This window comes from Lutra lutra, chromosome 8 (genome assembly GCF_902655055.1).
Source record: "Lutra lutra chromosome 8, mLutLut1.2, whole genome shotgun sequence".
Classification (NCBI taxonomy): Eukaryota; Metazoa; Chordata; class Mammalia; order Carnivora; family Mustelidae; genus Lutra; species Lutra lutra.
In genome coordinates, this window is record NC_062285.1 from 110,100,507 (window position 1) to 110,127,932 (window position 27,426).

The following is a 27,426-nucleotide window of genomic DNA, read 5'->3' on the forward strand; positions in this document are numbered from 1 at the left end:
TAAGCTTTTTTTTTAATCAAAGTAAGTGAAGCACATCAGGTTTATAGCCCCTTCCATGCCCAGAATTATTTGACTGACTTCCTGTGACAGAGCTGTCAGATATGTAGCTGCTGGTCATACGTGACTCATGAAATGAAGCTAGTCTAAAGTGGTATGTGCTGTACATACAAACTGCGAAGAAAATTTTAGAGACTTAGTCCAAGAAAAATAATGTAAACAAGTACATCAATAATTTTTATATTATCTATTTGTTGAAATGTTAATAGTTTAGAAAAACATTTCCCCTACTTCTTACTTGTTTCAAGGTGGCTACTAGTAAATTTTAGACTATATATGTGAGTTGCATTCTATATTTACCGGACATCACTACTATAGGGAATTGTCCTTTATTTATATTCTAGGGTTTAAAAATAAATGATGGGAAAACTATGAAACAACGGAACTAAAGGCATAAAAACAATTCCTTCAATCCAAATTCTTTTTGTCCTATTTTTATTTTTTTATCTCCTTTATGATTACTTGCAGGTCCTTTAAAAAAAAAAAACTTGTGTTACTGAAATATAGTTGACATAGAATGTTTTATTCATTTCAGGTGTACGATATAGTGATTCCACAGTTCTGTACATGACGTTATGCTCGCCACAATAAGTGTAGTTACTACCTGTCACCATACAATTATTGCAATATTACTATCTTCCGTATGCTGTACTTTGCATCGCCATGACTTACTTATTTTATAACTGAAAGTTATATTTTATTTATTAACCAAAATGTAAGGCATCAAGAAAGATGTACAAAATAAAAACTGTCAAAGTTAACAACTGAAGGGTTATTTTACCCTAATGCCACATGGCATGATAAAATAACTTAGGAAGAGCTAGTAAAATTAGATGGTGGCATCAGTCTTCGCTCTAAGTATGCCAATCCTAAAAGTGAGGAAATCTTGTTATGACAATTTTGGAAAGATTTTTCCACCTTATTTTTTTTTTTCCCACCTTATTTTTTAAAAAGAAAAAAAAAAAAACAACTCAAAATCTCATTAGCAACTTTATGATCATTCTATACCAAAACACTACAAGATACATGTCTTACAAGTGTGTGAAGCATTTTTCACCAAAGGACATTGATCCCAAGGAAGAGGTTGCTGAAAAGACTGAGAAAAATAAAACAGACTCCAGCCAATGATGACATTGTAGTAGAGAGCCACAAAAAAGCACACCTGCAAAACAAAATAGTGAGATTACATTACACCTCCCATGCCCCTTCCTTTGAAACAAGATGAAATGCATAAAACCCCATTTAACCTATTAAAAATCCTCCTCATTTCATTTTTATTTGGGACACATTATTTTTTTCTAAATAGATGTTCCTGTTAGATCTTAAGAACATGCATTATATGAAAAAAAAAAAAAAAGAACAGGCATTATCAAGATGAACCGTATTAATATTTACAGCTTGGTTAGTGTATTAGTGCAAACTCCAATGGTGTTTTTTAGAAACACGGTTAAAGAGTTGAATGGAAATATACACTCAAAAGTTTCATTTAAATGCAAACTACACAATTCCAAACCCTGTAAAAGTTATATGGCATATACCATACTAGGAAACTTACTACACAACTTGCAAATCCAATGCCACCCAGTTTAGGGCTTATGTAATTCCACACACCAATGCTTCCTCGCCGAATTCTTTGACCCACAGAGAGTTCCAGGAAAAAAAGGGGAATACCTATTACCAGTAGCAGTATTAAATATGGCAAAAGATATGCACCTATAGAGACAAGAAAAAATAAAATAGATGACATTTTCAACAGTCACAGTAGAGAATACACTAATTTTGAATATTTCATAAAATATTTGAACTTCTATATAGTATAATTATAAAAGACTTTAAAGAAAATGCAACTTCACCGTTTTAACCTTTCTAGTATTTGAAACCTGAATTTGACTGCTACATAGAGTTTTTGATAAAAAATACCTATGATAAAAGTGAAAATATAGGGGCTCCTGGGTGGCTCAGTGGGTTAAAGCCTCCACCTTCAGCTCAGGTCATGATCCCAAGGTCCTGGGATCGAGCCCCGCATGGGGCCCTATGCTTGGCGGAGAGCCTCGTTCCCTTCCCCTCTCTCTGCCTGCCTCTCTGCCTATTTGTGATCTCTGTCTGTCAAATAAATAAATAAAATCTTTTTTTAAAAAAAGTGAAAATATAAAGTTTCAATTTCCTTTTACTGAAAGGGTAAAACAACTTTATATTCCATTAAAAAAAACTGATTCCTTAAAATTAATTATTTTCTTAAGCAGGTTCCACAAACTCCTGGAATTCTTACTCACACAATGCTCATGAAGTCATTTATTAAATATTATTCAAACTCACCTAAACATGCATTCCAAACCAGATAAATTAGAATGAATGAGATTTTATAGTATTAAAGTTTACTTTTTATCCTAAATAGCAATAGGGGAGAAAAAAATGGCTGCCCAGATTGAGAAAGAAAAAAAAAATAGGAAAAGAAAAAGAATTTCTACCTCAGACAAATGTAATTTTTTTCCCATATATACTTCATTTAAAAAATAAATTTCAGGGGCACCTGGGTGGCTCAGAGGGTCAAAGCCTCTGCCTTCGGCTCAGGTCATGATCCCAGGGTCCTGGGATCAAGTCCCGCATCGGGCTCTCTGCTCAGCAGGGAGCCTGCTTCCCTTCCTCTCTCTCTGCCTGCCTCTCTGCCTACTTGCGATCTCTGTCTGTCAAATAAATAAATAAAATCTTTTAAAAAAATAAATAAATAAATAAATTTCAGGATTTTTTTTTTTTTTTTTTTAAAGACAGAGAGCATGTTTGCATTCTGAGGGATGCTGAGGGGTTGGGAGGGCAGAGGGAGAAGGAGAGAATCAACCTTAAGCAGAATCCATTCCCAGTGTGGAGCCTGTCACATGGCTGGATCTCACAACCCTGAGATCATGACCTGAGCCAAAATCAAGAGTCAGAAGCTTAACAGACCGAGCCACCCAGGCACCCCAAAAGGAATTTTTTAAATTTTTGAAAATTCTGTGAAGGGGCATTGAGGCTGAGTGAGACACTAAATATTTAATACCTATTGTAAAATACATGTGCAAATATATATATCCGTGTAGTAAGGTTTTCATACTTAAGAAAATTTTCTTATAGCCAAATCTCAAATTAAGACATATGACTAATTATTTTTAAGTGGTTTGACAATGTTAATATTAGGTTCTCTTAACTGATAAAGTTAAATGTGAAATGTATTAATTCCTACATAAGAATACATATGCAAATTATTCATTAAGTAATCACTAGAATGGACTTCCTACATTCAAATTTCTTATCTGGAGCTTTGTCCAACTGGGGACTGTCAAATTAGTCATGCAACTGACGATGTCAATGCCCTTTTCAAATAAGAGGCCATTATTGTATTTTCCTATTTTATTTTATTTTATTTTATTTTATTTTTTAAAGATTTTATTTATTTATTTGACAAAGAAAACAATAGCAAGAGAGGGAACACAAGCAGGGGGAGTGAGAGAGCGAGAAACAGGCTTCCTGCTGAGCAAAGAGCCTGATGTGGGGCTCCATCCCAGGATCTCGGGATTATGACCTGAGCTGAAGGCAGATGTCCAATGACTGAGCCACCTGGGTGCCCCTATTTTTCCATTTAAAAAAAAGTGCTTACTGGTATTGAATAGATTTTGGAAGCTGTTCAAATTTTTCTGGTAGTTATTATGTTAAAGAAGTAAACTTTTTTTTCAAGATATGTATCTCAGTTTCTCTATATAGCTCTGAAATAATGACCATATACAAGAATTTCCCTAATATAGTGGTCCATAGAAAATCTCTACTTTCTTATGACTGATTTGCAGTCCTTTGGACTTGAGTTGATTCTACAGATGGGTATATAATGTAAAGCATGGATGCATGAAGTCATAAAACAGAATGATAAAATACCTAATTCTAAAAAGATTAGGAACATTGGTGCTAATGATCTGAAAATGTTTCCCAAAGGACTGAAAGTGCATTTTAATACATGCACCTAATCCTAGAATGTGAATGAATTTACGTATGTGTGAATGACTAGAGACAGAATGAATTAAAACTGGATTCACTGGGAATCTTTCCTCAGTGATGTGTGCATGGCATGCTGTTAGATGCTTAGCTTTCTCTTCTAACTCAAATTACTATTAGCCCCCATATTAAAAATAGTAATAATTAAATAATTAAACTAAAGAAATAAAAACATCGTAACTAAGATATAACTGAGCATTTACTATTTGCCACTCATATTTCTAAGGATGTTACATGTACTTACAAGAATCCAGTGGGGTAAATACCATTATTATCACTTTACAGGTGTGGGAACTAAACTGGGAGAAGTAAGTTAACTTGTAAAAGGTTACATGGCTAGTATTGGGAAGAGCTAGGCTTCAAGGCCAAACTGAATTCAAAACTTGGGCTGGTGGTTTCTATATTACACTACTTATTAAGTTTAACCATTGTACTTTTAAGTTTAATATCTTCGGACAAATCAACTCATGCTTGGTCTATCACTTTTTTTTCTTTTTTTTTTTTTTTTTTTTTACTTTCTTTATTTAAGAAAGAGAGAGAGAGAGAGCATGAGCCAGGGGGAGGGGTAGAGGGAGACGCAGACCATGCTGAGGAGGGATCCAGATGTGGGACTCGATCCTAGGACCCTGGGATCATGACCTGAGCTGAAGGCAGACACCCAACTGACTAAACCACCCAGGTGCCTGGGTCTACCACTTTTTAGTTGTATTACTCATGAAGTGCCTCAAGTGACAAATGAGGTTCAAGTTAGTCTGAGGCTATTTGACTAAACAGCCAGAAAACACTACTCAAGTATCTGGAAGGCTCAATGCTCTACTGCATGTTGGGTCCAGACTTTTGTTCCCTGATGCCATTTTGAAACCATAAATTCCACTGGCATCTTTTAACATCACTGTCTAGTATTTGTGATTAAAAGGGAGGAAACAATAGTAGGAAGAACATTTTGACTCTCTCTATATATGAAAATGAGGAGGAGCAATTTTTGTTAATGACTAATTTCTAAATATGAAATCCTTTGAGTTCTCCCTAGACAAAAATGGTATTAAATGGAAGGCAAGGTGACTTCAGCCAAGACAGCCTTCTTCCTTAACAGTCTGGCCAGTAAGGCTCATGAGGTGAAAGGCTTAAAAATCAGAATTCATCTTCTGCCAGTCTTGGCAAATGGGCTGGTTCCTGAGAAACAAAAAGCAGGGTAGTACGTAGCTGCTTATAGCTGATTTGATAAATAATTCATATGTAGTGTTAATGACTAGCAAGGAGCTTCCAGCGTAGGTGGAGGGATGCGTAGTGTATCACAGACTTCCTATATTGATTTTTACCTCTCAGACACATTCATCAAACAGGCAACTTTTTCCAAACCTGCTGTTTTGTGCCTAACTGAATAAACTAAACAAGATCTTTAACATATTTTGTCATCAGAACACCTCAGCTTTTTATCTCATACTCTAAAAAGAATTTTCACGTATGATTATACTTATTTCATTTGATTTGTACATCAAATATAAAACCATGTCTTTGGCCAGTCAACAAAACTATCACAAACTGGAATCAAATACCAAAATATTCTTTCTGCCCTTTGTGTGCTGAAATGCAGTTAATAGAATACTTAATTTTTGACCACATTTATTTTAATAGTTTCCAACAAAACTATTATTTTAATAGTTTCCATTTAATAGTCTCCTATATATAGCTAACAAAGTTCAACCCAAATGTTAGTTAACATTACTTGACTTTGGTGTACTATAGAGCCTGTGTCCTACCTGAACAATCCATTCCTTTGTAGATGCTTTTTTTCTGATATTTAAGATAATTTTTGCTAAAAAACCATTACTGTTATATGCAAAAATCCAAAAAACTAGAATGTTATGTTAATGGGAGATATTTTTGTTTAAAATTAAGGGTGGGGGTGCCTGGGTGGCTCAGTGGGTTAAGCATCTGCCTTTGGCACAGGTCGTAATCCCAGTCCTGGGATGGAGCCTCCGCATGGATTTGGGCTCCCTGCTCTGTGGGGAGTCTGTTTCTCCCTCTCTCTCAGCCCCACCCCCTCGCTCTCTCCTGCTTTTTCTCTCTCCCTCAAATAAATAAATAAAATCTTTAAAACAAATGAAATTAAGGATGCTAACTTCTTTGAAGTTTTCTTTGAAACTAAGCATTGTCCCCAAATACTGAAGCATTAGAAATCAAATATATATTATATCTAAGGGTGAAGAATGTCTGGCATTACATTGATTATCTGGTTAAATCCCTTCTCTGGGATCTACAAAGTTCTGGTCAGCACTTCAACGCCATAATTATTCTAAATCATATGCAATTTTTGTTTTTGAAAAGTGAAATAATTTAAAATTCAGAGTTAATAAATTGTGGAGAGAACCTCTTTCTGACTTATTTCGTCAGGACTGTCTTATACGGGAACTTTGGATTTTTTGCCAAAGAGAATAACTGACAGGCACCAGGGATGCCTCTAACATTTTTGTTAGAAAGGTCAGTAATTTAGCAATGTTTAATGGCATCCACAGAAAGAATCTGAGAGTGTATTACCCTCAAGCAATCTTTGAGTATTCATAACAAGCCATCTGCTCCTACGGAAACCTAGTCTGAAAACAGAATCGAGCTCACTTCCAACAAAGGAATCTCCCTGGCTTTACAGTGGAATCCGTAGCTTCTGAAATAATGAGGCTGCAGAAAGAACACAAGCTATTCAAGACAGTCAATTGCGATTTATTCAGCAATGTATCACTTAACAACAGAAACAACCCCAAAACTTACCGCCTCCATTCTTCTGACATAGGTATGGGAATCGCCACACATTTCCTAAACCTACAGAAAATCCAACTTGGGCCAAGATGTACTGTAGCTTACTGTTCCAAGCTGGCCTTTCATCCTCGACTTCGGACTCGTCTTCAGCATCTATATCTTTCTCTTCTTGAACATCAACAATTAGTTCACTCTTCTTAAAAGCATCATCAGCTGAGTCTTCATTGGAAAGAAGGTCTTTAACAGACTCAATAACTTCATCGTCTAATTCTCTTTTTACCACCTTGCTATTCTTCGGCATTGGAAAGTGTGGGTAGAACAATTTTTGTTTTAAATTCCCTGACGGTAAATGTGTTAATTCTTTTTTGAAATATGTTAATTGATATGAATAAAAGATGGAGAGGAGTATCAAATAAATCCTTGGCTCAAGGTGACAGAGTCTTAATGGATCCTGGATCCCTGTATGTCCAATATCTTATGGGTACCTGTAAAATTTTAAGTTGAAAACAATAATATTTAATGAGGAAAAACACTTAAAATACTGAAAACTCTTTATTATTAATTTTTATGACAAAAACTCTTTCTACAGAGTATAACATCTGATCGTCCTTTGCCCTTCAGAGCTTGATATGACCAGAAGTGTAAACAGTATGAAGTATACATGTGCTTCAGACACACTTTCTTTTAACTATGTCTTCCTTTTTGCATAAGTCTAATTTGATCTCAGGTATATTCTAATGCCTAATAGATGCTATTTGTTAGTAATTAAAATTTTCTGACTTTTTTTTTCTTTTTTTTTTTTTAAAGATTTTATTTATTTATTTGACAGAGAGAAATCACAAGTAGGCAGAGAAGCAGGCAGAGAGAGAGAGGAGGAAGCAGGCTCCCTGCTGAGCAGAAAGCCCGATGCGGGGCTCGAACCCAGGACCTGGGATCATGACCTGAGCTGAAGGCAGCAGCTTAACCCACTGAGCCACCCAGGCGCCCCTGACTTTTTTTTTTTTTCTTAATTCTTCCTTTTTACCTCTGACTACAACATATCCCGCATTTTATTCCTTCTAGAATTTTATATACAATTGCATGCCATCCTGTAAATCTGTCTTACACAGAATCTCTTCTGTCCACATATTCATCATTCACTCACTTGATATTATTTGTAATATGGATAAAATTCAGAGATATAAACAGTAATGCATCATATGTGATCAGCTTTAAAGGAGCTTATCTCTACTGGAGAGAAAGGCACTCCCCAAATAACTACACCACATTACTTAATTTATATGACCCAACGTCATTAGAATGCGAGCGGTCAGGAAGGGTGGATCAAAGCAGCATTCCTGATGGGCAGGGATGGAGTGGGGCCTCACCAAACATCAATACCATAAACAGAAGCAGGACGTGGTAACCGTTATTATTTGTGTAAACATTCTCTCACATGACCCTGAAAAACCCACTGCCACCACTTTGGCATTTTTCCCTTTCTTTATATCTTTGTATGTTATATCTCATATCCTTTTCTCTGCTCAAATACAGACGAAGTAAGGGTATATATAGGGTATGTCTACAAACCAGTGACATTTTCTATTTTAAAAAGTGTTCATACATATGAATTTTTCTCTTCAAAGCTGGCTTGGGAGCTTTAGAAATAATATCCTAAGAATTCTGTCACTTATTGCTAGAAAAAAATGGAATTCTTTGATAGAACTGTAAGATTTATATTCAAAGTCAGAGAAATAGCCCATCATACTTCAATTCACACTCTTAATGAACAAGACAGGGTGCTGAGTAACTCAATGCAAAAGAAAAAAGGAATTCATTAACTTGACCATGTAGCTTATTTGTTGCTTTTAGGCTTGGAGGTGTTTAGTTGTTTCCAAATTAAAATACATACCCTAAGAGCAAACCTTCATTTTGGATTTGGTGAAGATTAAGAGGTAGGCTGTAAAGGAAATTCTGAAAAAGTAGCACTGCAAAATTTTTAAATAATAGACCCATCTCTAGAATAATGTAACAACTTTTCACAGTGACTACTGTGAAGAGATCACCAAGTTTTTGATGTGGAAATAGTTTCAAGAGATTTGGGATTATGTCTGTTTAATTTGCTTTCTTTTCCCTGAGAGCTCAGTAAATATTAGTTGAGTAAATGAATAAATACAACCATTGAAAGACTGAAATAAGCTAACTTTCCAAATAATTTTTACTGTAAGAAAACAATCTGGTTGGGGCGCCTGGGTGGCTCAGTGGTTAAAGCCTCTGCCTTCGGCTCAGGTCATGATCCCGGGGTCCTGGGATCAAGCCCCACATCGGGCTCTCTGCTCAGCAGGGAGCCTGCCTCCTCCTCTCTCTCTCTCTCTCTCTCTCTGCCGGCCTCTCTGCTACTTGTGATCTATCTGTCAAATAAATAAATAAATAAATCTTTATTAAAAAAAAAAGAAAGAAAAAGAAAACAATCTGGCATTAGGAAACTGTAATTTGTGAGACATGAATTATGTAAAGATCCACACTTATTCAATTATCTAAAGATAAGTTGTTGGCACAGTAATTAACTGATACATAGATAAGAGCATTGGCTTTAATCTGACAAACTTGGAGCTGTGTCCTAGTTCTATTTATTAGTTGCATAACTTCTGGTAGTTCTATCATTCTAAACCTTAGTTTCCTCAATAAGCTAAGGTTATTAGCTATTCTTTTTGCTTTTTCCATACAAATAGAAAGGTAAGGAATGTATCAAAGTTTAGAAATGCTTTTACAGTAAAAAAAAACCACCATTTCATAAAGAAAAAAATTAAAAGACAGGGTTACTCATGAGCCTCCCCCAAATTATCTCATAAACTACAGTATTTCTTCTATAAATGTCTAGTCTTTGCAGAAAAAAAAAAAAAACACCCAAACAAAAAAAATTGAAATGAAAAATAACAACTGTGGACACTGCAGAATGTTTTATTACATTTTTAATGAATAATCATACAATTGTACGTATGATATCTTTTGGCAAAGTTTACATTTAAAAGTTCCTTTCTTAAAAAAAAAAAAAAAAAAGTTCCTTTCTATCAGACTGGGGTGCCTGGATGGCACAGCTGATCAAAGTGTCCAACTCTTGGTTTCAGCTCAGGTCATGATCTCAGGGTCATAAGATCAAGCCCCATGTGGGGCTCTGCGCTCTAGGCAGAGTCTGCTTAAAACTCCCTCTAGCCCTCCCCACCCTGCACTCATGCTCTCTCTCTCAAATCAATAAATAAATCCTAAAACAACAACAACAACAACAACAAAAAACTTTCTACCAAACTATCCAGATTTTGTATTTTCCACAGAAAAGTGCCCAATGTAAACAAAATTTAAATACAATGATACAAAAGCCTGAAATAAACCTAGTATATAAAACATATCTATATATACATATTATCTAATGTAATAATCCTAGGTAACATTTATAAAATGAAACATATTTAAAAAGATGGCTAAATACATTGTTGCTTTTATTTAGAGCTGTCTTCTTAACTAGCCCATAAACTCAGTCTGGAAAAGGACTTTATTTCACTCATTTCACATTTTCAATTTTTAAAGTTGTTGTCATATGAATGAACCCCAAAAAGTAGGACAGAATAATATTGTATGATATCTACAACTATTCTGCACTATTACTTGTTTGGTTGTTTGGGGATTTTTTTTTTATCCTAAGTCCCTATAACTTATTGAATCAGAGACCTTCTTTTCAGAGGCCGCATAAAGCCAAAAGTAAAGTAACTTGTAAAAAGTTAGTATACAAGACAACAATTTGGAAACCCAATTAATTTCACATCTTCAAGACCCAACTTTTCTAAAAGATAACAACATTTTTTATGACGCCAAAAGCTTTCTTGAAGAACTTAGTTCATAAAAGTAGACTATATGATAAAAAGCGAGGTTGACCACTGCCAAAAATATATTAATCATTGCTACATTTGAGAAAAGAAGAAATGAAGCAGGAATGTCCAGAAAACAAGCGAGGTGGAAGGTCATAAAACATCAGTACTCTACAGGTCACAGGCAGTAGGATAATCAGTTTCAAGTTAACTGCACAGCCAAGTTAGCACCCACCATCCCTGCAACAGAAGTAAGCTATCATCTACTGCACTTCATCTGTACCTAGGAGTTGCATCAGCAGTCGACATCATGACCTGGGAAGGGCTTCCTGTCTACCCCTGAGCAACAGACAGTCAAGATCAAGGGTCAAAAAAAATTACCCGTGGGTTAAATACAACCCATTATGTGATTTTTTAAATAAAATTCCATTGGAACATAGCCATGCCCACACATTTACATATTTCTATAGCTAATTTTGTACTGCAACAGCAGAGTCACTTTGTACAGACTGCAAAGCCTAAAATATTTACTGACTGTATTGAAAAAAATTTGACAACCACTGTTCCAGAGAATATATCTGAACAGAAGATGTGGAGTCCCTCAGATCACTTCATCTAGGCCCCATTTTCATGGCACTAATTTCTTTATCAAACAGTATGACAAGATAAAACTCTCCCCATTTAATGATAATTACTAAGAATGACAAGGTTCTATAGAACCAAGGAGATGGAGTGGTCGTAGCTGAAAGGGGAAGAAACAGAAGCAAAAGACAAATGTAGAAAATAGCTTTAGAGTTTCAAACAGGTTACTTATTTAAGAAAACTCAGATACGGGCACCTGGGTGGCTCAGTGGGTTAAAGCCTCTGCCTTCGGCTCAGGTCATGATCCCAGAGTCCTGGGATTGAGCCCCGCATCAGGCTCTCTGCTCAGCAGGGAGTCTGCTTCCCTTCCTCTCTCTCTGCCTGCCTCTCTGTCTACTTGTGATCTCTGTCTGTCAAATAAATAAATAAAATCTTTAAAAAAAAAAAAAAGAAAGGAAAAAAAAAGAAAACTCAGATACAATAAAATCAAGATTAAAAAAAAAGTGCCCCTTTAAAAAAAAAAAGAAACTCAAAGAAAAGATATAAAAGATGATTGGGAAGAAAAAAGTTAGGTGGGTGTATACAGAATACAGATAAGAAATGGGAAAATTCAGTATAGGAATAAAAGGCACATTAGAAACAAAGTTTGCTACAAGTACGTCCATAGACATAGAGAACAGACTTCAGGAAACTTCTCAAAAAGAATGAAAAGAGTCAAATATCTTAAAGGAATTCAGAGAAAAAGCTAATGTAAATAGAAGTCAGATAAAGGTGATCCAACAAACTTAGAAGTGGATTTTACAAATAAATTGAGAAACTAAATTTATATCTATACTTTTGGCTTTATGCAGCCTCTGAAAGGAAAGCAAGAAAATAGAATTAGTATGACACAAAATTCTGAAAGATAAATTAACAGAAGTTTTGCCTAGATTCATATTTTCAAATACTAACAATACAGAAGGGTGAATACTGAAAAATACTGGGCTAAATATTCTTAGAGATTTCAAGCAGAAGTAGAAAGGGGAAATAAGACTTCTCAGGATGTTTAATAACCTCTAAAAAAAACTAGAAGGAAAAAAAATACCAATCGATCTCCAATTTTTTTTTTTTTTTAAGATTTTACTTACATATTTGACAGAGAGAGACAGAGCAAGAGCAAGAACACAAGCAGGGGGAGCGGGAGAGGAAGAAGCAAGCTTCCCGCTGAACTGGGATCCTGATGTGAGGCTCGATCCCAGGACCCTGGGATCATGATCTGAGCTGAAGGCAGATGCTTAATGACTGAGCCACCCAGGTGCCCCCTCACTCTCCAATTTTTACACTCACTTATTTTGTATTCCAATTATAAATGCCACAGGCAAATAATCTTATCTGTGAGAGCTCTGATGATCCCTTTGAGGAGGGAGAGGAACAGGTTACATGATCGTGAAATGTGGCTAACCAAGAGAGCAAACAAAGTACAGACTTCAGTAACAGAGAAGCCATGTTAAAGGACAAAAGTGAACATTAATTTAAACAGGAAATAAGCTTTAAAATCTAAACGAATTGTGTTTAAGGGAAAAATATAAGTCAAAAAATGAAATAACTAACAAAATCAGGAATTGAAATGGGAGAAGATAGAAATAAAAGTATGAGAATATCCTCATCTTTCATACGAGGAAGCAATTTAGGATACTGTCTAAATATAAAACTCATAGTCAAAAAAGGGATAATGACCCCAACCTCTTCACGTTTTTGTATAATCTTTCTTATTTACTTTTTATGAGATCTTGTAGAAATTTGTATTTATTGCTGGGAAGAGACATGTATTGATGCTACACACTCTATCTAGTTTCTAGAAACAGACTGAGCTCGAATCCTAGCTCGCTCTATCACTTATCGTTTTATGACCTTGGCTAAGTTACTTTGTTATCTAATAATAAAGTGCTTAGATAAATGCCAACACATTGACAGAACTCAATATAGGCCTTCTTTTGTTATTATAATTATTATCACTCTTATAGTTGTACACTATTACAACTGATTTATTGCAAATTATTAAGGATAATGTAGGTCTAGAGCCAATATTATATGTTTAAATTGTTTTAACATCACTTTTTTTCCTAATACTAATTTTCTCTTGCTGCATAACAAGTTACCTCAAAACTTAGAGGCTTAACAAACAAATGTTTTATTTGCTTATGATTCTATGGGTTTGCAATTTGAACTAGGCTTAGATGATTGGTTGTTTTGCTGGTCTTGACTCAAGTCCCTTCTTCACTACAGTTATCTGTCAATTCAACTGGGTAAGGATGGGCTAAGATGGTCTTAGGAGGCAGCCTACCAGCCAGAGCACTTTTATTCTCCCATACATAGTCTCTGCAAATGCTAGCTTCAACTTGTTGACATTATAAGCTCAAGAGTTCCAACCCTACCCAAAGGAAGTAAGCCCAAGATGCAAATGCTAGTAAAGCCTCAGTGTAACATTTGCTAATGTTTCAGTGGCCAAAGCAAGTCACAGCTAAGTCCAGACTAATTTGAGTGGGTAAACTCTACCTTTTGATGGAAGAAGCAACAAAGTCAAATTGCAAAATGTGTACATAGAGAGAAAAGAAAAATATTGCCACCACCTTTGAAAATAATCTTCTACACTTGTCCAGTTAGAATTCCCCTCTCTGGATTCTGAATCTTGGGGACAGGAACAAGGAGATCAAAAGGTTGGCATCTCACTCAATTTCAAAGGCATTATGCCCAGGCTGTAACTACTACTGTAGTCATGGATTCTGGTTCTTAGTTTTAAGAACTGTTTTCATTCTTGCCCTTTCCATCTCATTGCCAAGCACCCCATTGTTCTTTTGAGCCTTGCCAATATTTCTTCTTTTTTAATTTTATTTTTTATTTTATTTTATTTTTCCTCTTAGCCAGCATCAGTTTCTACAGCTTTCAAACAAAGCACCCTAAATTATACAGCTATTATAAATTTACAACAATTAGTGTCCTTCCAGTCAGTTACTGTGTAAGGACTTATATAAAAAATGTTGGGAACATTACCTTACTTAATTTAAACTTACATTTACATTTTTCTCATTCTCCCATTTTTGTATTGCTTTAATTATCTTCATATGCAACTTTTCAGAAAAAAAGTCTTTTTAAAGCACTTAAAACTAGATTCAAAACATTTTTAAATCAACATAATAAACATAATAAATTTCTAACTCAGTGTTTCTCAATCCTAACCATTTTTAATGGTTTTTTTCTTTTTTGAGACTTTTTTCCTTGCCTTTCCACATAAATTTTGTAGTCAGCTTAATTTCTTTTTTTAATTCTTAATTTTTTAAATTTTATTTATTTGGAAGAGAAAAAGAGAGAGTGCAAGCATGAGCAGGGGGAGGGGCAGAGGGAGAAGCAGACTGCCCATTGAACGGGTAGCCCAATGTGGGGCTTGATCCCAGGACCCCAGGATCATGACTTAAGCTGAAGGCAGAAGTTTAACCAACGGAGCCACCAGGTGCCCCTAGTTTGTTCATTTCTACCCCAAAAAACCCAGGCCTATTAGAATTTTAACTGGGATTACATTGATTCTATAACCCCATTTGGGGAACACTGATATCTTCAAACTTTGAGCTTTCCATTCTGTGAACTTGGTATCTTCTTTAAACCGTCTCTGGGAAAATTTGATTTTTAATACAATTTCCCATCCTGCAATAGTGCTAATTCAAGTTGATGTTGTTTTAGGACACACAGTATGTCAAAGGTAAATAAAGATAGTTTAAGATTTCTCTAATTGTTTACCTTTAATTTCTTTTTCTTGACTTACCACACTAGCTTGGACATCCACTAAAATTTTGAACAGAAGTGTTAATTAAGAACAGACATCTTACTCTATGCTGCAGTGCTAATGGGAAAGTATTCAATATTTTACTGAAGACAATGTTAATTATGGGGTTTTTTTCATAGATGCCTTTTGTCAGTTTAGGGAAGTTTCTTTTTATTCCGAGTTCAGTGAGGGCCTTTTTTTTTTTTTTTTTTTTAATCCTGATTAACTGTTGAATTTTGACACATGATTTCCTACCACCTACCTTTATTAAGATAATCATGTAGCTTCTTTTTTTTTTTAAGATTTTATTTATTTATTTGACAGATTAAGAGAGAGCACAAGCAGGGGGAGCAGCAGAGGGAGAGGGAGAAGCAGGTTCCCCACTGAGCAAGGAGCCCAATGCAGAACTCAATCCCAGGACCCTGGAATCATAACCTGAGCTGAAAGCAGCGGCTTAACCTTCTGAACCACCCAGGTACCCCGATAATCATGTAACTTCTTAATCTACTAACATACAACATAACATCAACTGGTTTTGTATTTTAGACCAGTCTTTCATTATGAGATAAACATCACTGATCAAGATGTATTACCTTTTTAATATATTACTAAAATCAATTTGCTAGTGTTTTGGTAAGGATTTTTTTCAACTATATTCATAGGAACATGGACATATAATTTTTTCTTGTATTTCACTTCTCTGGTTGACTCATAAATATAATTTTATGAGTGGACTTATAATTTTAAAATGGTCTCTCATTTATTTTCTGAGAAAATACATGTAGAATTAGTTTTATTTCTTCCTTAAATGTTTGGCAGCACTCACCAATAAAGCCATCTGGGCCTGGAGTTTTCTTTCAGAGAATACGTTTAATTAAAAATTCAATTTATTACAAGCATTCAATTTGTTCCATTAATTTAGAGCTACTAAGACTTTCTCTTTCTTATGTTAGTTTTGGTAAGCTGTTTTTTTTCAAGGAATTTATCCATTTCATTTAAATTGTCAAATTTGTAGAAAGTGATTCGTAATATTCTGTAGGGCTTTTTTTTTTATCGTGTTAGGATTTGTAGTCATACCACATTTTTTATTCCTGATACTGACAATAGGTGCTTTCTCTGCCTTTGTCTTTGTCTTGCTAATATTTTCACTATGTAACTAACTCAAAATATTATGCAATTCTTACTCTATCTTTCAAGACTTTTTAGCTCTTAAACTATTGTTACAACCTCTTTTGAAACTGTATTAAATTCTAATTAACATTTCCAGTGAAAATATGCAAAGACCTAAAATAACAGGTAGGCACTTGCATCTCAGAGACATGCCTGCACTGGCTAATTACTGGCACTTGCCAAAAGTTTAATATTTTATAATAAAGAAATAGAACAGGAAATTACCTCCTTAACCTGGACAATTACAAATTTTACTGAATAAAATTTTCTTTAAATATCAACCAATTATGAACAGTGAATCTGAACTTCATTGTGGATTCAAATGAAATACATTTTTCTAATTCTTATATATAGGGTAAAAAGTAAAGGCTATCTGAATAAAAACAAAATGTTAAACCATATTGCAACACCCAAGAAAAAATGACACTTCTTGAGAAGTTTTTAGTTATGGAATAATTCCAAGAGGAAAAAGATAAGGGATTCTATAACACGCTGCAATAATGATCTTGACAAATAGCACAAAAAATCTCAACAATATAGAGTTCAACCTAAACATTTCTTCTGCAAATTATATCCCCTTTACATAAAATGTTTGCATTGTGAGAAAAAAATAACAAAAATCACAGAGCCAATCAAAAGGAGAGAAACATTTTTTTTTTTACAAATGACAACAAAGTCAGAATTTACACTTTTATGTATTTTGCCCAAAAAGGTGGACTACAACATACCTATGAGGATGGCTAAAACTAAAAACAAACTTTAAAAAGTAAAGACACCAAAAGTTGGTGATGATGCAAAGACACTAGATCAATCATATATTGCTGATAGAAATATCCAGGACAGCCAGTCTAAAAAACAGCTGGCAGTTCCTTTTAACACTAATAATCAAGTTAGCACATAGACCATCAATTTGCACACTTAGACATATACCCCAGAGAAATAAAGACTTATTTTCAAGCAGGAACTTGTACATAAATGTTCACATCAATGTTACTTACAATAGCCCCCAACTAAATGTCCTTCAGTGGGTGAATGATGAAACAACTAGTGGTAGTTTATATCCATACTGTGACTTATCAGCACTAGAAAAGAATTACTGACACATGCAATAACTTGGATGAACCTCAAGGAAATGATGCTGCATGGGGAAAAAAGCCAATTTCAAAAGGATACATATTGCATAATTCCATTTATATAACATTTGTGAAATAAAAAAAAAATGATGGAGATGAACCACAGAACAATGGTTGCTAGGAGTGAGAATAGGGGAAGGCAGGTGGGTGTGCTAAAAAGGACAAGGGAATCTTGTGAGATGGTACAGGTTAGTATCTCCATTATGGTGAAGGGTTACAGGAAGCTACACATTTGATAAAACTACAAAGAACTATACACATATACACACACACAGGGAGAGAAAATGACTGCATAATCTGGAAAACTCTATGGATTACACAAATAGCAATATGCTGGTACTGATATTGTATTGTATTGTATTGATATGCAAAATTGTAAAATGAGAGAAGCTAGGTGAAGGCTGCACAGGACCTCCCTCTGTACCTTCCTGGGAGCCTGTAATTATCTGAAAATCATCAAGTAATGTCCATAAAGTGAAATGTATTTTTTGCTGACTTCTATGAACCACAGACAGATTTTAAGTCTTAATAAAGCATTTCAATAAGTCTTTTAAACATTTTAAAAACAGACAAAAATTATTTTAAATACTTAAAATTTTGTTAATATGTTGAGAACACTTCAGATTTAGATGCTGTATTCATTTCCTAAGAATTCTGTAACAAATTCCCTCAAATTTAGTAGCTTCAAGTAGCATAAATGAATTCTTTCAAGGCTCTGGAAACCAGAGATACAAAAGATACAAAATAACTTTTAATAAACCAAAATCAAGGTGTGGGCAGGTCCCTCCCTCAGGAGGACCAAGGGGACAGTTTGTTCCTTGCTTTTTCGAGCTTCTGGAGGCCACCAGCATTCCCTTACTAATAGCCACATCCCTCCCATCTCCACCTCCACACTCACACTGCTGCCTCCTCCTATCTGGGTGTCTGATCTCCCTTTGACTCTTTCATATAAGGACACTGTGATGGCATATAGGTCCCATCTGAATAGACCAGGATAATCTCTTCATTAGGGGATTATGTCTACCAAGACTCTTTTTCCAAATAAGATAACATTTACAAGTACCAAGAACTAGTAGGTAGAAACATTTTAGGAGCTACTTTAGCAGACTAAAGGCATATAATATTATATTGCATTTGTTTATATATTTGTATTATCACGTCATGAAAAATGAAATTGGAAGCAATTAACATGTTTAACAATTCCACCCAATGCAGTACATGTCTGCTATTCCTCCCATTAGGAAGTGGAATCTATTTCCTCTTCTCTTAATTCTGGGCTGAACTTGAGCTTGAATTTGAATTCTGGGAGTATGGAAAATTGCCTTAACCAGTAGAAGGCAGAAGTGACACTGCAAGTTCCAAGGTTAGGCCTCGAGAAGCCTGGCAGTTCCTGCTTTCACTCTTCTGGAATCCAGACACTACACATAAAAGTCCATCTGCCCTGCTAGAAAGAGAGAGAGCGCCTTATTGACTGAAGCCCTAGGCACAAGAACAAAGGCACTGACATTCTAGTCCCAGTCCAGCTGCTAACACATACTAACTGGAACAGATGAGGTATCTAGCTGAGCCCAGCCAACATGAAGAATAATAAGAAATAATAATTTATTATTGTTTTAAATTATTACAATACCAGAAAGGCAACAGAGGGTAAAGGGGCTCAATAAACCATTGTTTTGAACCTACTAAAAAAAACACAGTGGCAGGGAGGATTTGGTACACAGCAATAGATAACTGAAACATTTGCCAAAAGGGATACAAATTGAATATTCATTGAATTTAACTGTAAGTCTCTACTGAAATTTAAAGTATCATCCAAGGAACTGTGCATAATGAGGCTAGACCTGTGTAAAAATTGTAGATTTTTAAATCCATGCAGTGTTCTAGCCATAAGGTAAATACTAACTTTGAGAGACACATTTAGTTATTCTTTTTTAAAGTTCCATGTGGTCAGTCTTATACTTAAGGTATTTGTATATCAGAAATGCAACAGGGACTATCACAACAAAACCTACAGACATCAAAATGATCATACAGACAAACAGCAAAACATTTTCCACACATAAATTACCAACTTAGATAAAATGGACAAGTTCCTCAAAAAACACAAATTACCTCAACTTACCCCAAATCAGATCAAGTAACAGCTCTATATCTGTTAAATAACTTAAATGCACATTATTTAAAATTCTCACAAAAGAAATCTCTAGGCTTAGCCAGTTTCACTAGGGAATCCTATTAAACATTTAAAGAAGAATTAACACCAGGTCTGCATAACCTCTTCTAGGCAATAGAAGATAATGTAGCTCTGCACATTCATTTTCTTAAGCTAGTATTACTCTGATACTCTGAAGCAGTACTAGGAAGAAAAACAATACAAAAAACTATAAACCTATATTCCTCACGAATACAGACACAAAATTCCTCAAAACAGTATTAGAAAAGAGAACTCAGCAAAATATAATAAGAATTATATACCATGACCAAATGGGCTTTATTCTAGGTATACAAGCCTGGTTCAGTATTCAAAATCAATAATGTAATATACCATAACAGGCTAAGGGGAAAAAATCATGACTATATTGATTGTTACAGAAAAGATATTTTGACAAAATTCAATATCCATTTGTAATTTAAATATGTTCCCAAAAAACCCAACTAGGAATAAAAGGAAACTTTCTCAATTTTACAAAAATCATCTGCAAAAAACATACAGTTGGTATACTTACCAATGAAAGACTGAAGACTGTGTTATCTTTGCAGAAGGATAGATACACAGATCAATGAAACAGAAGAGAGTACTCATAAATAGACCCACAAAAATACACCCAACTGATTTTTGACAAAGGTGCAAATGTAATTTCAATGGAGAAAGAAGGACAGCCCTTTCGACAAATGGTTCTGGAATAACTGGATATTTCTAGGCAAAAATATAACCTCAACCTAAATCTCACACCTTATACAACAGTTAACTCAAACTGGATCATGGACTTACAGGTAAGGCATAAAACTATAAAACTTTCAAAAATAAATCATTGGAGACAAATTTTGAGATCCAGAGCAAGTTCTTAGCTTACAACAGCAAAAGCAAAATTTAGTAAACTGAACTTCAAAATTAAAAACTTTTGCTTTGGGGCTCTTGGCCTTTGCCTTTGCCTTCAGCCTCAGGTCATGATCTCAGGGTCCTGGGATCGAGCCCGAGCCCCACGTTGGGTTCTCTGCTCAGCGGGGAGCCTGCTTCCTCCTCTCTCTCTGCCTGCCTCTCTGCCTGCTTGTGATCTCTGTCTGTCAAATAAATAAAATCTTAAAAAAAAAACAAAATAAAATAAAAACTTTTGCTTTGGGAAAGAACCTATTGAGAGGATGAAAGAATAAGCTAAAGACTGGAAGAAAAGCATTTGTAGACCATGTATCTGGGGAAGGGCAGGTATTTAGGATCTATAAAAATTCATAAAACTCAACAATTAAAAATAATTTTAAGATGGATAAAAAATAAACAGGGACATTTCACTAAATATGATGTCTGGATGGCCAATGAGCACATGAGATGAAGTTCAACATTATTAGCCATTAAGGAAATGCTAATTAAAACTACAATGAGACGTCACTGCATACCTCTCAAAGTGGTTAAAACATAGTGACAACCCAATTCTGGCAAGGACAGAGAGAAACCTGATTATTCACACATTGCTGGTGATAATGCAAACAGGTACAGTAATCTGGAAAACTAAACATCCATCTACCATATAACCCAGCAATTATACTCCTGGGCATTTATCCTGGAGAAATGAGAATTTATGTTCCATAAAACCTGAAAATGAGTATCCATAGCAGCTTTATTCATAATAACCCTAAACTGGGAATGACCCAGATGTCATTTAGTGGGTGAACAGTTAAACCAACTTTGGTAAATCCATACCATGGAGTAGTATTCAAAAATAAAAATAAACATACTACTGATATAACAACTAACTTGGATGAATTTGTAGACAATTATGCTGAGTGGAAAAAGCCAATTACAAAATGTTGCATACTATATGATTCCATTTTGATAACATTCTTGAAATGCAAAATAAGTATGAAGAGCAGAGTGACATGGTTATGGTTCTAAAGGGCAACACAGGGATCCTTACAGTGATACAGGAAGTCTTCTGTAACTTGACTTTATCAATGTCAATACTCTGATTATGAAGCTGTCATACAGTTTTGCAAGATGTTACATTTTCAGGAAACCGTGTGATGACGAGCACACAAAAGCTCCCTGTGTTATTTCTTTTTTTTTTTTAAGATTTTATTTATTTACTTGACAAAGATCACAAGTAGGCAGAGAGGCAGAGAGAGAGAGAGAGGAAGGAAGCAGGCTCGACGCTGAGCAGAGAGCCTGATGCGGGGCTCGATCCCAGGACCCTGGGATCATGACCTGAGCCGAAGGCAGAGGCTTAACCCACTGAGCCACCCAGGTGCCCCATCCCTGTGTTATTTCTTAACGACTACTTGTGAATCTATAGCCATCCCAAAATAGAATTTTTTTTAAAACCCCAGTCAACTCACTAAAAAATTTATTGTAGTTTTATGCTGGTAAAACTGGCTAAATTTAGTGAATCCAGTATATCTCATCTGCTGCACTAATATAATTTTATTACTAAGATTGTTGAAAGCAGAAGCTTTCTTGTAAATTCAGGAACAACGGAAATCTTGGAGCCAAAATGCCCATTGACTTTTATACCTTACTCATTGTACAGCATCTGATGCCTAGATACTCCCAAGGATATTTGCTTCCCAAGGACAGTGCTCCCAAGGATATTGTCTTCACTTTAGAATATATTTTAATGTATATTTTCAATAAATAGTACAGTAATAGAGTATTAAAAGGCATAGAGTGAAAAGTATCTTTCCACTCTGTCCCTCAGCATATCAGTCCCACCCCTACTTCCCTGTAAGTCACCAAAGTCCTCCACTGGAATTGGTGTATGTAAATTCAAGCTGTTATGTGTTTTCTCCCCACCGTGCTGTGTGTTTTTGCCTCACCCACCCAACCTGTTTCTTTTTACACAACTGTCACTACATGCATAATTCTGCATCTTGGTTTTTCACTTCAAAAGCCTTCAAAAGCTTTCGCTCTCAATATAATTGTTTGGTTTTTGTTTTGTTTTCTGTTTGTTCTGTTTTGTCTTAATTGTATGATAGACCATGGTATGAGTATATATTTAGGTCATTTCTGATAATCTGCCTCAATTAGTCCAAGCAACTTGACTCTGTATATCTGGCATTTGCATATCTGTAGAATAAATTCCTAGAAGTGGAACTACCTGATCAAAGGTTATATGCTTCTAGAATTTTGGTAAATACTGCCAAGTGGCCCTTTATAAACGTTGTCCCAACTTGTACTACAACAAGCCATATATGAGAGTGCCTGTTTCCCTCTGTCCTCTTCAATATAGTGAGTAATGTTTTGATCTTTGCCAATCTGATAGGTGAAAGGGTCCCAGTATAAGCATTTGATTTAAAGATAACAATCAATGAATCCTATGTGAAAGGATACCTTAGTGCATTAATCACAAGGAAATAAAGTGACCTTCAAGACTGAAAACAGTCTTCTATATCAAGTGACATTGTGCATTTAAAACTGTCTTGTAGGGCGCCTGGGTGGCTCAGTGGATTAAGACGCTGCCTTCGAGTCAGGTCATGATATCAGGGTCCTGGGATCGAGTCCCACATTGGGGTCTAATCCCACATTGAGCTCTCTGCTCAGCAGGGAGCCTGCTTCCCTTCCTCTCTCTCTGCCTGCCTCTCTGCCTACTTGTGATCTCTCTCTGTCAAATAAATAAATAAAATCTTTAAAAAAATAAATAAAATAAAACTGTGTCTAGGGCTTGTTATTGACAGAGAAATATGAGAAAATCATAATTGGTCAAAGTAAATATTTAAGTAGATAAATTCATAAAAATCTTACTTAATACATTCAGAAGAATAGTTAGGACTTATTTTAAGTTATAAAGGAAATTGGAAAAAAATATAAAGATTCTTCCTGCCATGTAACTTTAAATGTTTTCGTGCATCAGACTATGCCCATGGAATTTTGTTTAGAAACTATTTTAATATTACTCAGCATAGGGGCACCTGGTGGCTCAGTTGTTTAAAGGTCTGCCCTCGACTCAGGTCATGATCGTGGGGTCCTAATATCCAGTCCCTGCTCAGTGGGGAGCCTGCTTCTCCGTCTCCCCACCCTCCACTCATTCTATCTCTATTTCTCAAATAAATAAAATCTTTAAAAAATTACTCTGCATAGAATATATTAACATATCCTATCATGCCTATGTATGTAATAACAGTCACACACTACCCAAAAGAGATTGAGAAGTAAATTGAGAAGTAAAATTTTCAGAGCTTTTAATGACCAGCAAGGTCTCTTTCAGGTCTATCATTCTAAGTCAATGATGTTTTTACTACCTGGGTAATAACCCCAGAGTTCAAAAGAATGCAAATTCCTTACCTATTCATACACCAGCTTTATTTTATGACAGGACAGCATATTTTCTAAAATGTACACAGCAAAATCTGAACTCTGATCACTGAGTAAATTAATGATTATAAACATAGAGTGGGGTGCCTGGGTGGCTCAGTGGGTTAAAGCCTCTGCCTTCGACTCAGGTCATGATTTCAGGGTCCTGGGATGGAGCCCCGCATTGGCTCTCTGCTCAGTGGAGAGCCTGCTTCCTCCTCTCTCCCTGTCTGCCTCTCTGACTACTTGTAATCTCTATCAAATAAATAAAATCTTAAAAAAAAAAAACCCGTAGTTTAGGTTTTAGTAATTATTCTAACTTATTTTACTTATTAAGTTAATAACTGACAAGTAAGGCATTTCATTTGATTATTGGTATCTCAAATAGCTATTAGCCAATTAAATTCTTCTACTATTTGCTATGGCTTGAATGTTTGTGACCTCCACTCCAAATTCATATGTTAAAATTCGAACCCTAAGATGGTATTAGGAGACAGGGCTTTCAGGCACCTGGGTGGCTCAGTGGGTTAAGCCGCTGCCTTCGGCTCAGGTCATGATCTCAGAGTCCTGGGATCGAGTCCCGCATCGGGCTCTCTGCTCAGCAGGGAGCCTGCTTCCTCCTGTCTCTCTGCCTGCCTCTCTGCCTGCTTGTGATCTCTCTCTGTCAAATAAATAAATAAAATCTTTAAAAAAAAAAAAAGGAGACAGGGCTTTCTGGAGTAATAATAGTAACCCCAGGAAGCTAACTAGCCCCTTCCAACATGTGAGGACACAGTGAAAGGCACCATCTAAGAATCAGGAAGGAGGCTTTCACCAGACAACAAATCTTCTTGTACCTTGAATTTCTCAGCCTCCAAAATACTGAGAAATAAATTTTCTGTTGTTTATAAAGCACCCAATTTATGGTATTTTGCTACAGCAGCTTGAACAGAGCAAGAAAGTACTTCTTATTTACGTTGTTATTTGGATGACAGAGCAATTACTTTCTAGAAACATGTATAAATATCTTTCTTTTTTTTTAAGATTTTTATTTATTTATTTGACAGAGATTACAAGTCAGCAGAGAGGCAGGCAGAGAGAGCAGGAAGCAGAGAGCCGGCTGTGGGGCTTGATCCCAGGACCCTGGGATCATGACCTGAGCTAAAGGCAGAGGCTTTAACCCACTGAGCCACCCAGGCGCCCCTATAAATATCTTTCTTGATGCAATTAAAATATTATATCTTGAGTTAGCATATATTAGGAGTATAAAATAATTCTTGAATCAAGAATACCGCGTGCAATCAGAAAAAAAAAAAAACCTTGTCAACAGAGATTATCATCCTTTCAAAATAGTGTTAATTCCTGCTTTCCTGTAAAAAAGAACGCATTAAAGTGTTTTGCTTGGCGGAAAATGGTCAATGAATTCAGTAATATATTTTACTCCCATAAATCAACGTGGATCATTGATCATGTGGATACAGAGGCTACGCACACAAAAATAAAAAAATGATTCTCATCATCGAATACTCCGAATTTAATCAGATAAAAACTCTTCAAGGACAATTCAGTCCGTCATCAAGTACTTATTAAGACCCCATTACACAAGTCAAACCTAGGCGCCAAAGAAGTAAGGAGGTTTGTATCTCAGCACCGTTCTTGCGGACATAAAGCTGGGTGGGGTAAGATGCTCTATGAGGTTGCTTGGTCAGAGAATACTTCAATACAAGCAAACACATTGCTCTCGGTATCCCGGGAAAGCCACCAGGCCATGACAGGTATAAAACAGCTTTAAAAACTAGGTGATGAGGCGCTTAAACCCAGTGCATATTCTTCAGTCCTCCCGTGTTTCTGGGTAGTGAAGCACACAAATGGTGCAGACTAAGTAAGGCTGCGTCTACCTTTAAGACCTGGAAGAGCACGGCCAGACGGGGAGAAACGGACGCAGCCTCATTTGCATAAGCACCCAAACACTGCTGACGTCGCCGCGCCCGAGTGCGGACCCCGCCCCGTCTTACTCCAGCCTTTCCCTTGGAAGGAAGAAGACGGAAAGAGGGAAGAGAGCGAGACACGAGAGAGCGCGAGCCTAGGGGCGTCCCTCTCCAACGCGCGGCCAACGCCGCTCCTTGTCTTAACCGAAAAGAATTCCCGCTCCCGCGGCCTCTGCGACTGGGTGGGTCACACCTGTCCCCGGGGATGTCTCAGCCGGGCGTTTCGATTCGTTCGTATTTATAAGGCTGGGATGCCTGCGTGTTATGATTTGAAAGCCTCTCCCTTTATTCAGAATCATCCTCTGCCCAGGCCACCACAGACAAGCTGAGTGGATGGTGCAGAAAACGATCTGAGTTTCCCATTCCTCCCATCCTCTCCTTAAAATCCCCAGCATCACCATCTCACCGGCACACTCTCAAATTCCTGGATGCGCAGGAACACACAGGTTGTGCTTTCCTCAGTAGCCACGTGCCTCGTGCGCGGAAAGGCCCACTTACGGACCTTTTATCGCAGGGTTCCTCGGGCGAAAGGGAACGGGGGTCACGTGAAAACACACAGCCTCCGGTAATCGCCCTCGGCAGTGGCAAAAGCGACGAGAAGCGAATGAGGAATGAGACTGGCTCCTCTCCCCGCCCCACCGCCCACCGGCGCGGGGGATCGGCTTCCAACTCACCTAGAACCTCGGAAGCGCCTCGCTCCGTCCCGACCCTACCAACTTTCCTCTCGGACTTGCCCCAGTCGGACCCCACCCGTCCAGCCAGCCCTGACTTGACTTGGAAATGACTAGTCTCTCGGGGATGCTGTAGGCGAGTTCCACGACGAGAAGGAAGGATGGCGGCACGTTTCGACCCATGTGCTTCCCCCTACTCGCCACCTCCCCCCCCCCCATTGTGCACAGGTGCAGGACCCAGCCTGGAGGGTCGCCTGCCCAGCCCAAGTTCACCCTCAAAAGCTTCGGAGCTGCCCCCCTCCCCTCATCCCAGGACCCAGCCTGAGTCCTTCCCGGGATGCATGCATCAAGTCCGCTCGCGTTCCCGTCCCCCGGCTCCAGGGTGGCTAACGGTGAGCCCCGCCCTACCTAAAACCTTGCCCTTAGCAGCAGGAGCGTGTCAGTACCGTTCGCGTGTCCCCACCGGGCACCTCTTGGTTCTTCCACGTCCCAACAGTAGCAGCAGTGGCCAAAGGTGGCTGCGACGCAGGCCGCGGAGGAGCTGTTCAGAGAGAAGCAGCTGCTTGCCAAGGGCGGGCCCTGGGGCTGGGCAGAGGGGGTCGCTGCCCTGCGGGCTGCCTGCGAGGGACTCCTGAGCGCCTGTGTGTCGGCCAGGGAAAGAGCACGAGATCCAGGCGCGCGGGTGCGTGCGCGCGGGTGTGTGTGAGGGTGTGAGCGAGGGTGTGACGGAGGCGCCCACGTGCCCGGCCCGCCCGCGCTGCGGCCGCCGACCGGCTGCGGGGGAGAGGGGGAGGCTGCGGGCGCCGCGGGGGAAGGGAGCCAGGTCGCCCGGCTGGGCGCCGCACCTCCCCGCCCCACCGCTCCTTGACGCAGAGGCCGCTGCGGCTGCCCAGCCGCGTCTTCCCTGCGCTCCGGGATGGGCCCGCCGGGGCGGT

At 37.4% G+C, this 27,426-nt stretch overlaps 1 protein-coding gene across 4 annotated transcripts in view; it reads right to left on the reverse strand.

Moving 5' to 3' along the window:
• Positions 1-27,033, reverse strand: part of SLC6A15 (solute carrier family 6 member 15) — a 44,521-nt gene extending 17,488 nt beyond the window's left edge. Inside the window, exons 1-6 of one of the 4 annotated variants that reach the window (XM_047742970.1) lie at positions 26,900-27,029; positions 26,495-26,621; positions 26,227-26,339; positions 6,844-7,316; positions 1,613-1,770; positions 1,093-1,219 (exon numbers count right to left, since the gene is read on the reverse strand). In XM_047742970.1, coding sequence (XP_047598926.1) covers positions 1,093-1,219; positions 1,613-1,770; positions 6,844-7,132 — 574 coding nt within the window. In that variant the 5' untranslated portion in view covers positions 7,133-7,316; positions 26,227-26,339; positions 26,495-26,621; positions 26,900-27,029. Of the gene's footprint in view, positions 1-1,092; positions 1,220-1,612; positions 1,771-6,843; positions 7,317-26,226; positions 26,340-26,494; positions 26,622-26,899 lie in introns of all 4 variants that reach the window. The other 3 variants (XM_047742972.1, XM_047742971.1, XM_047742969.1) reach the window with 3 other exon arrangements.
• Positions 27,034-27,426: the final 393 nt, after the last annotated feature.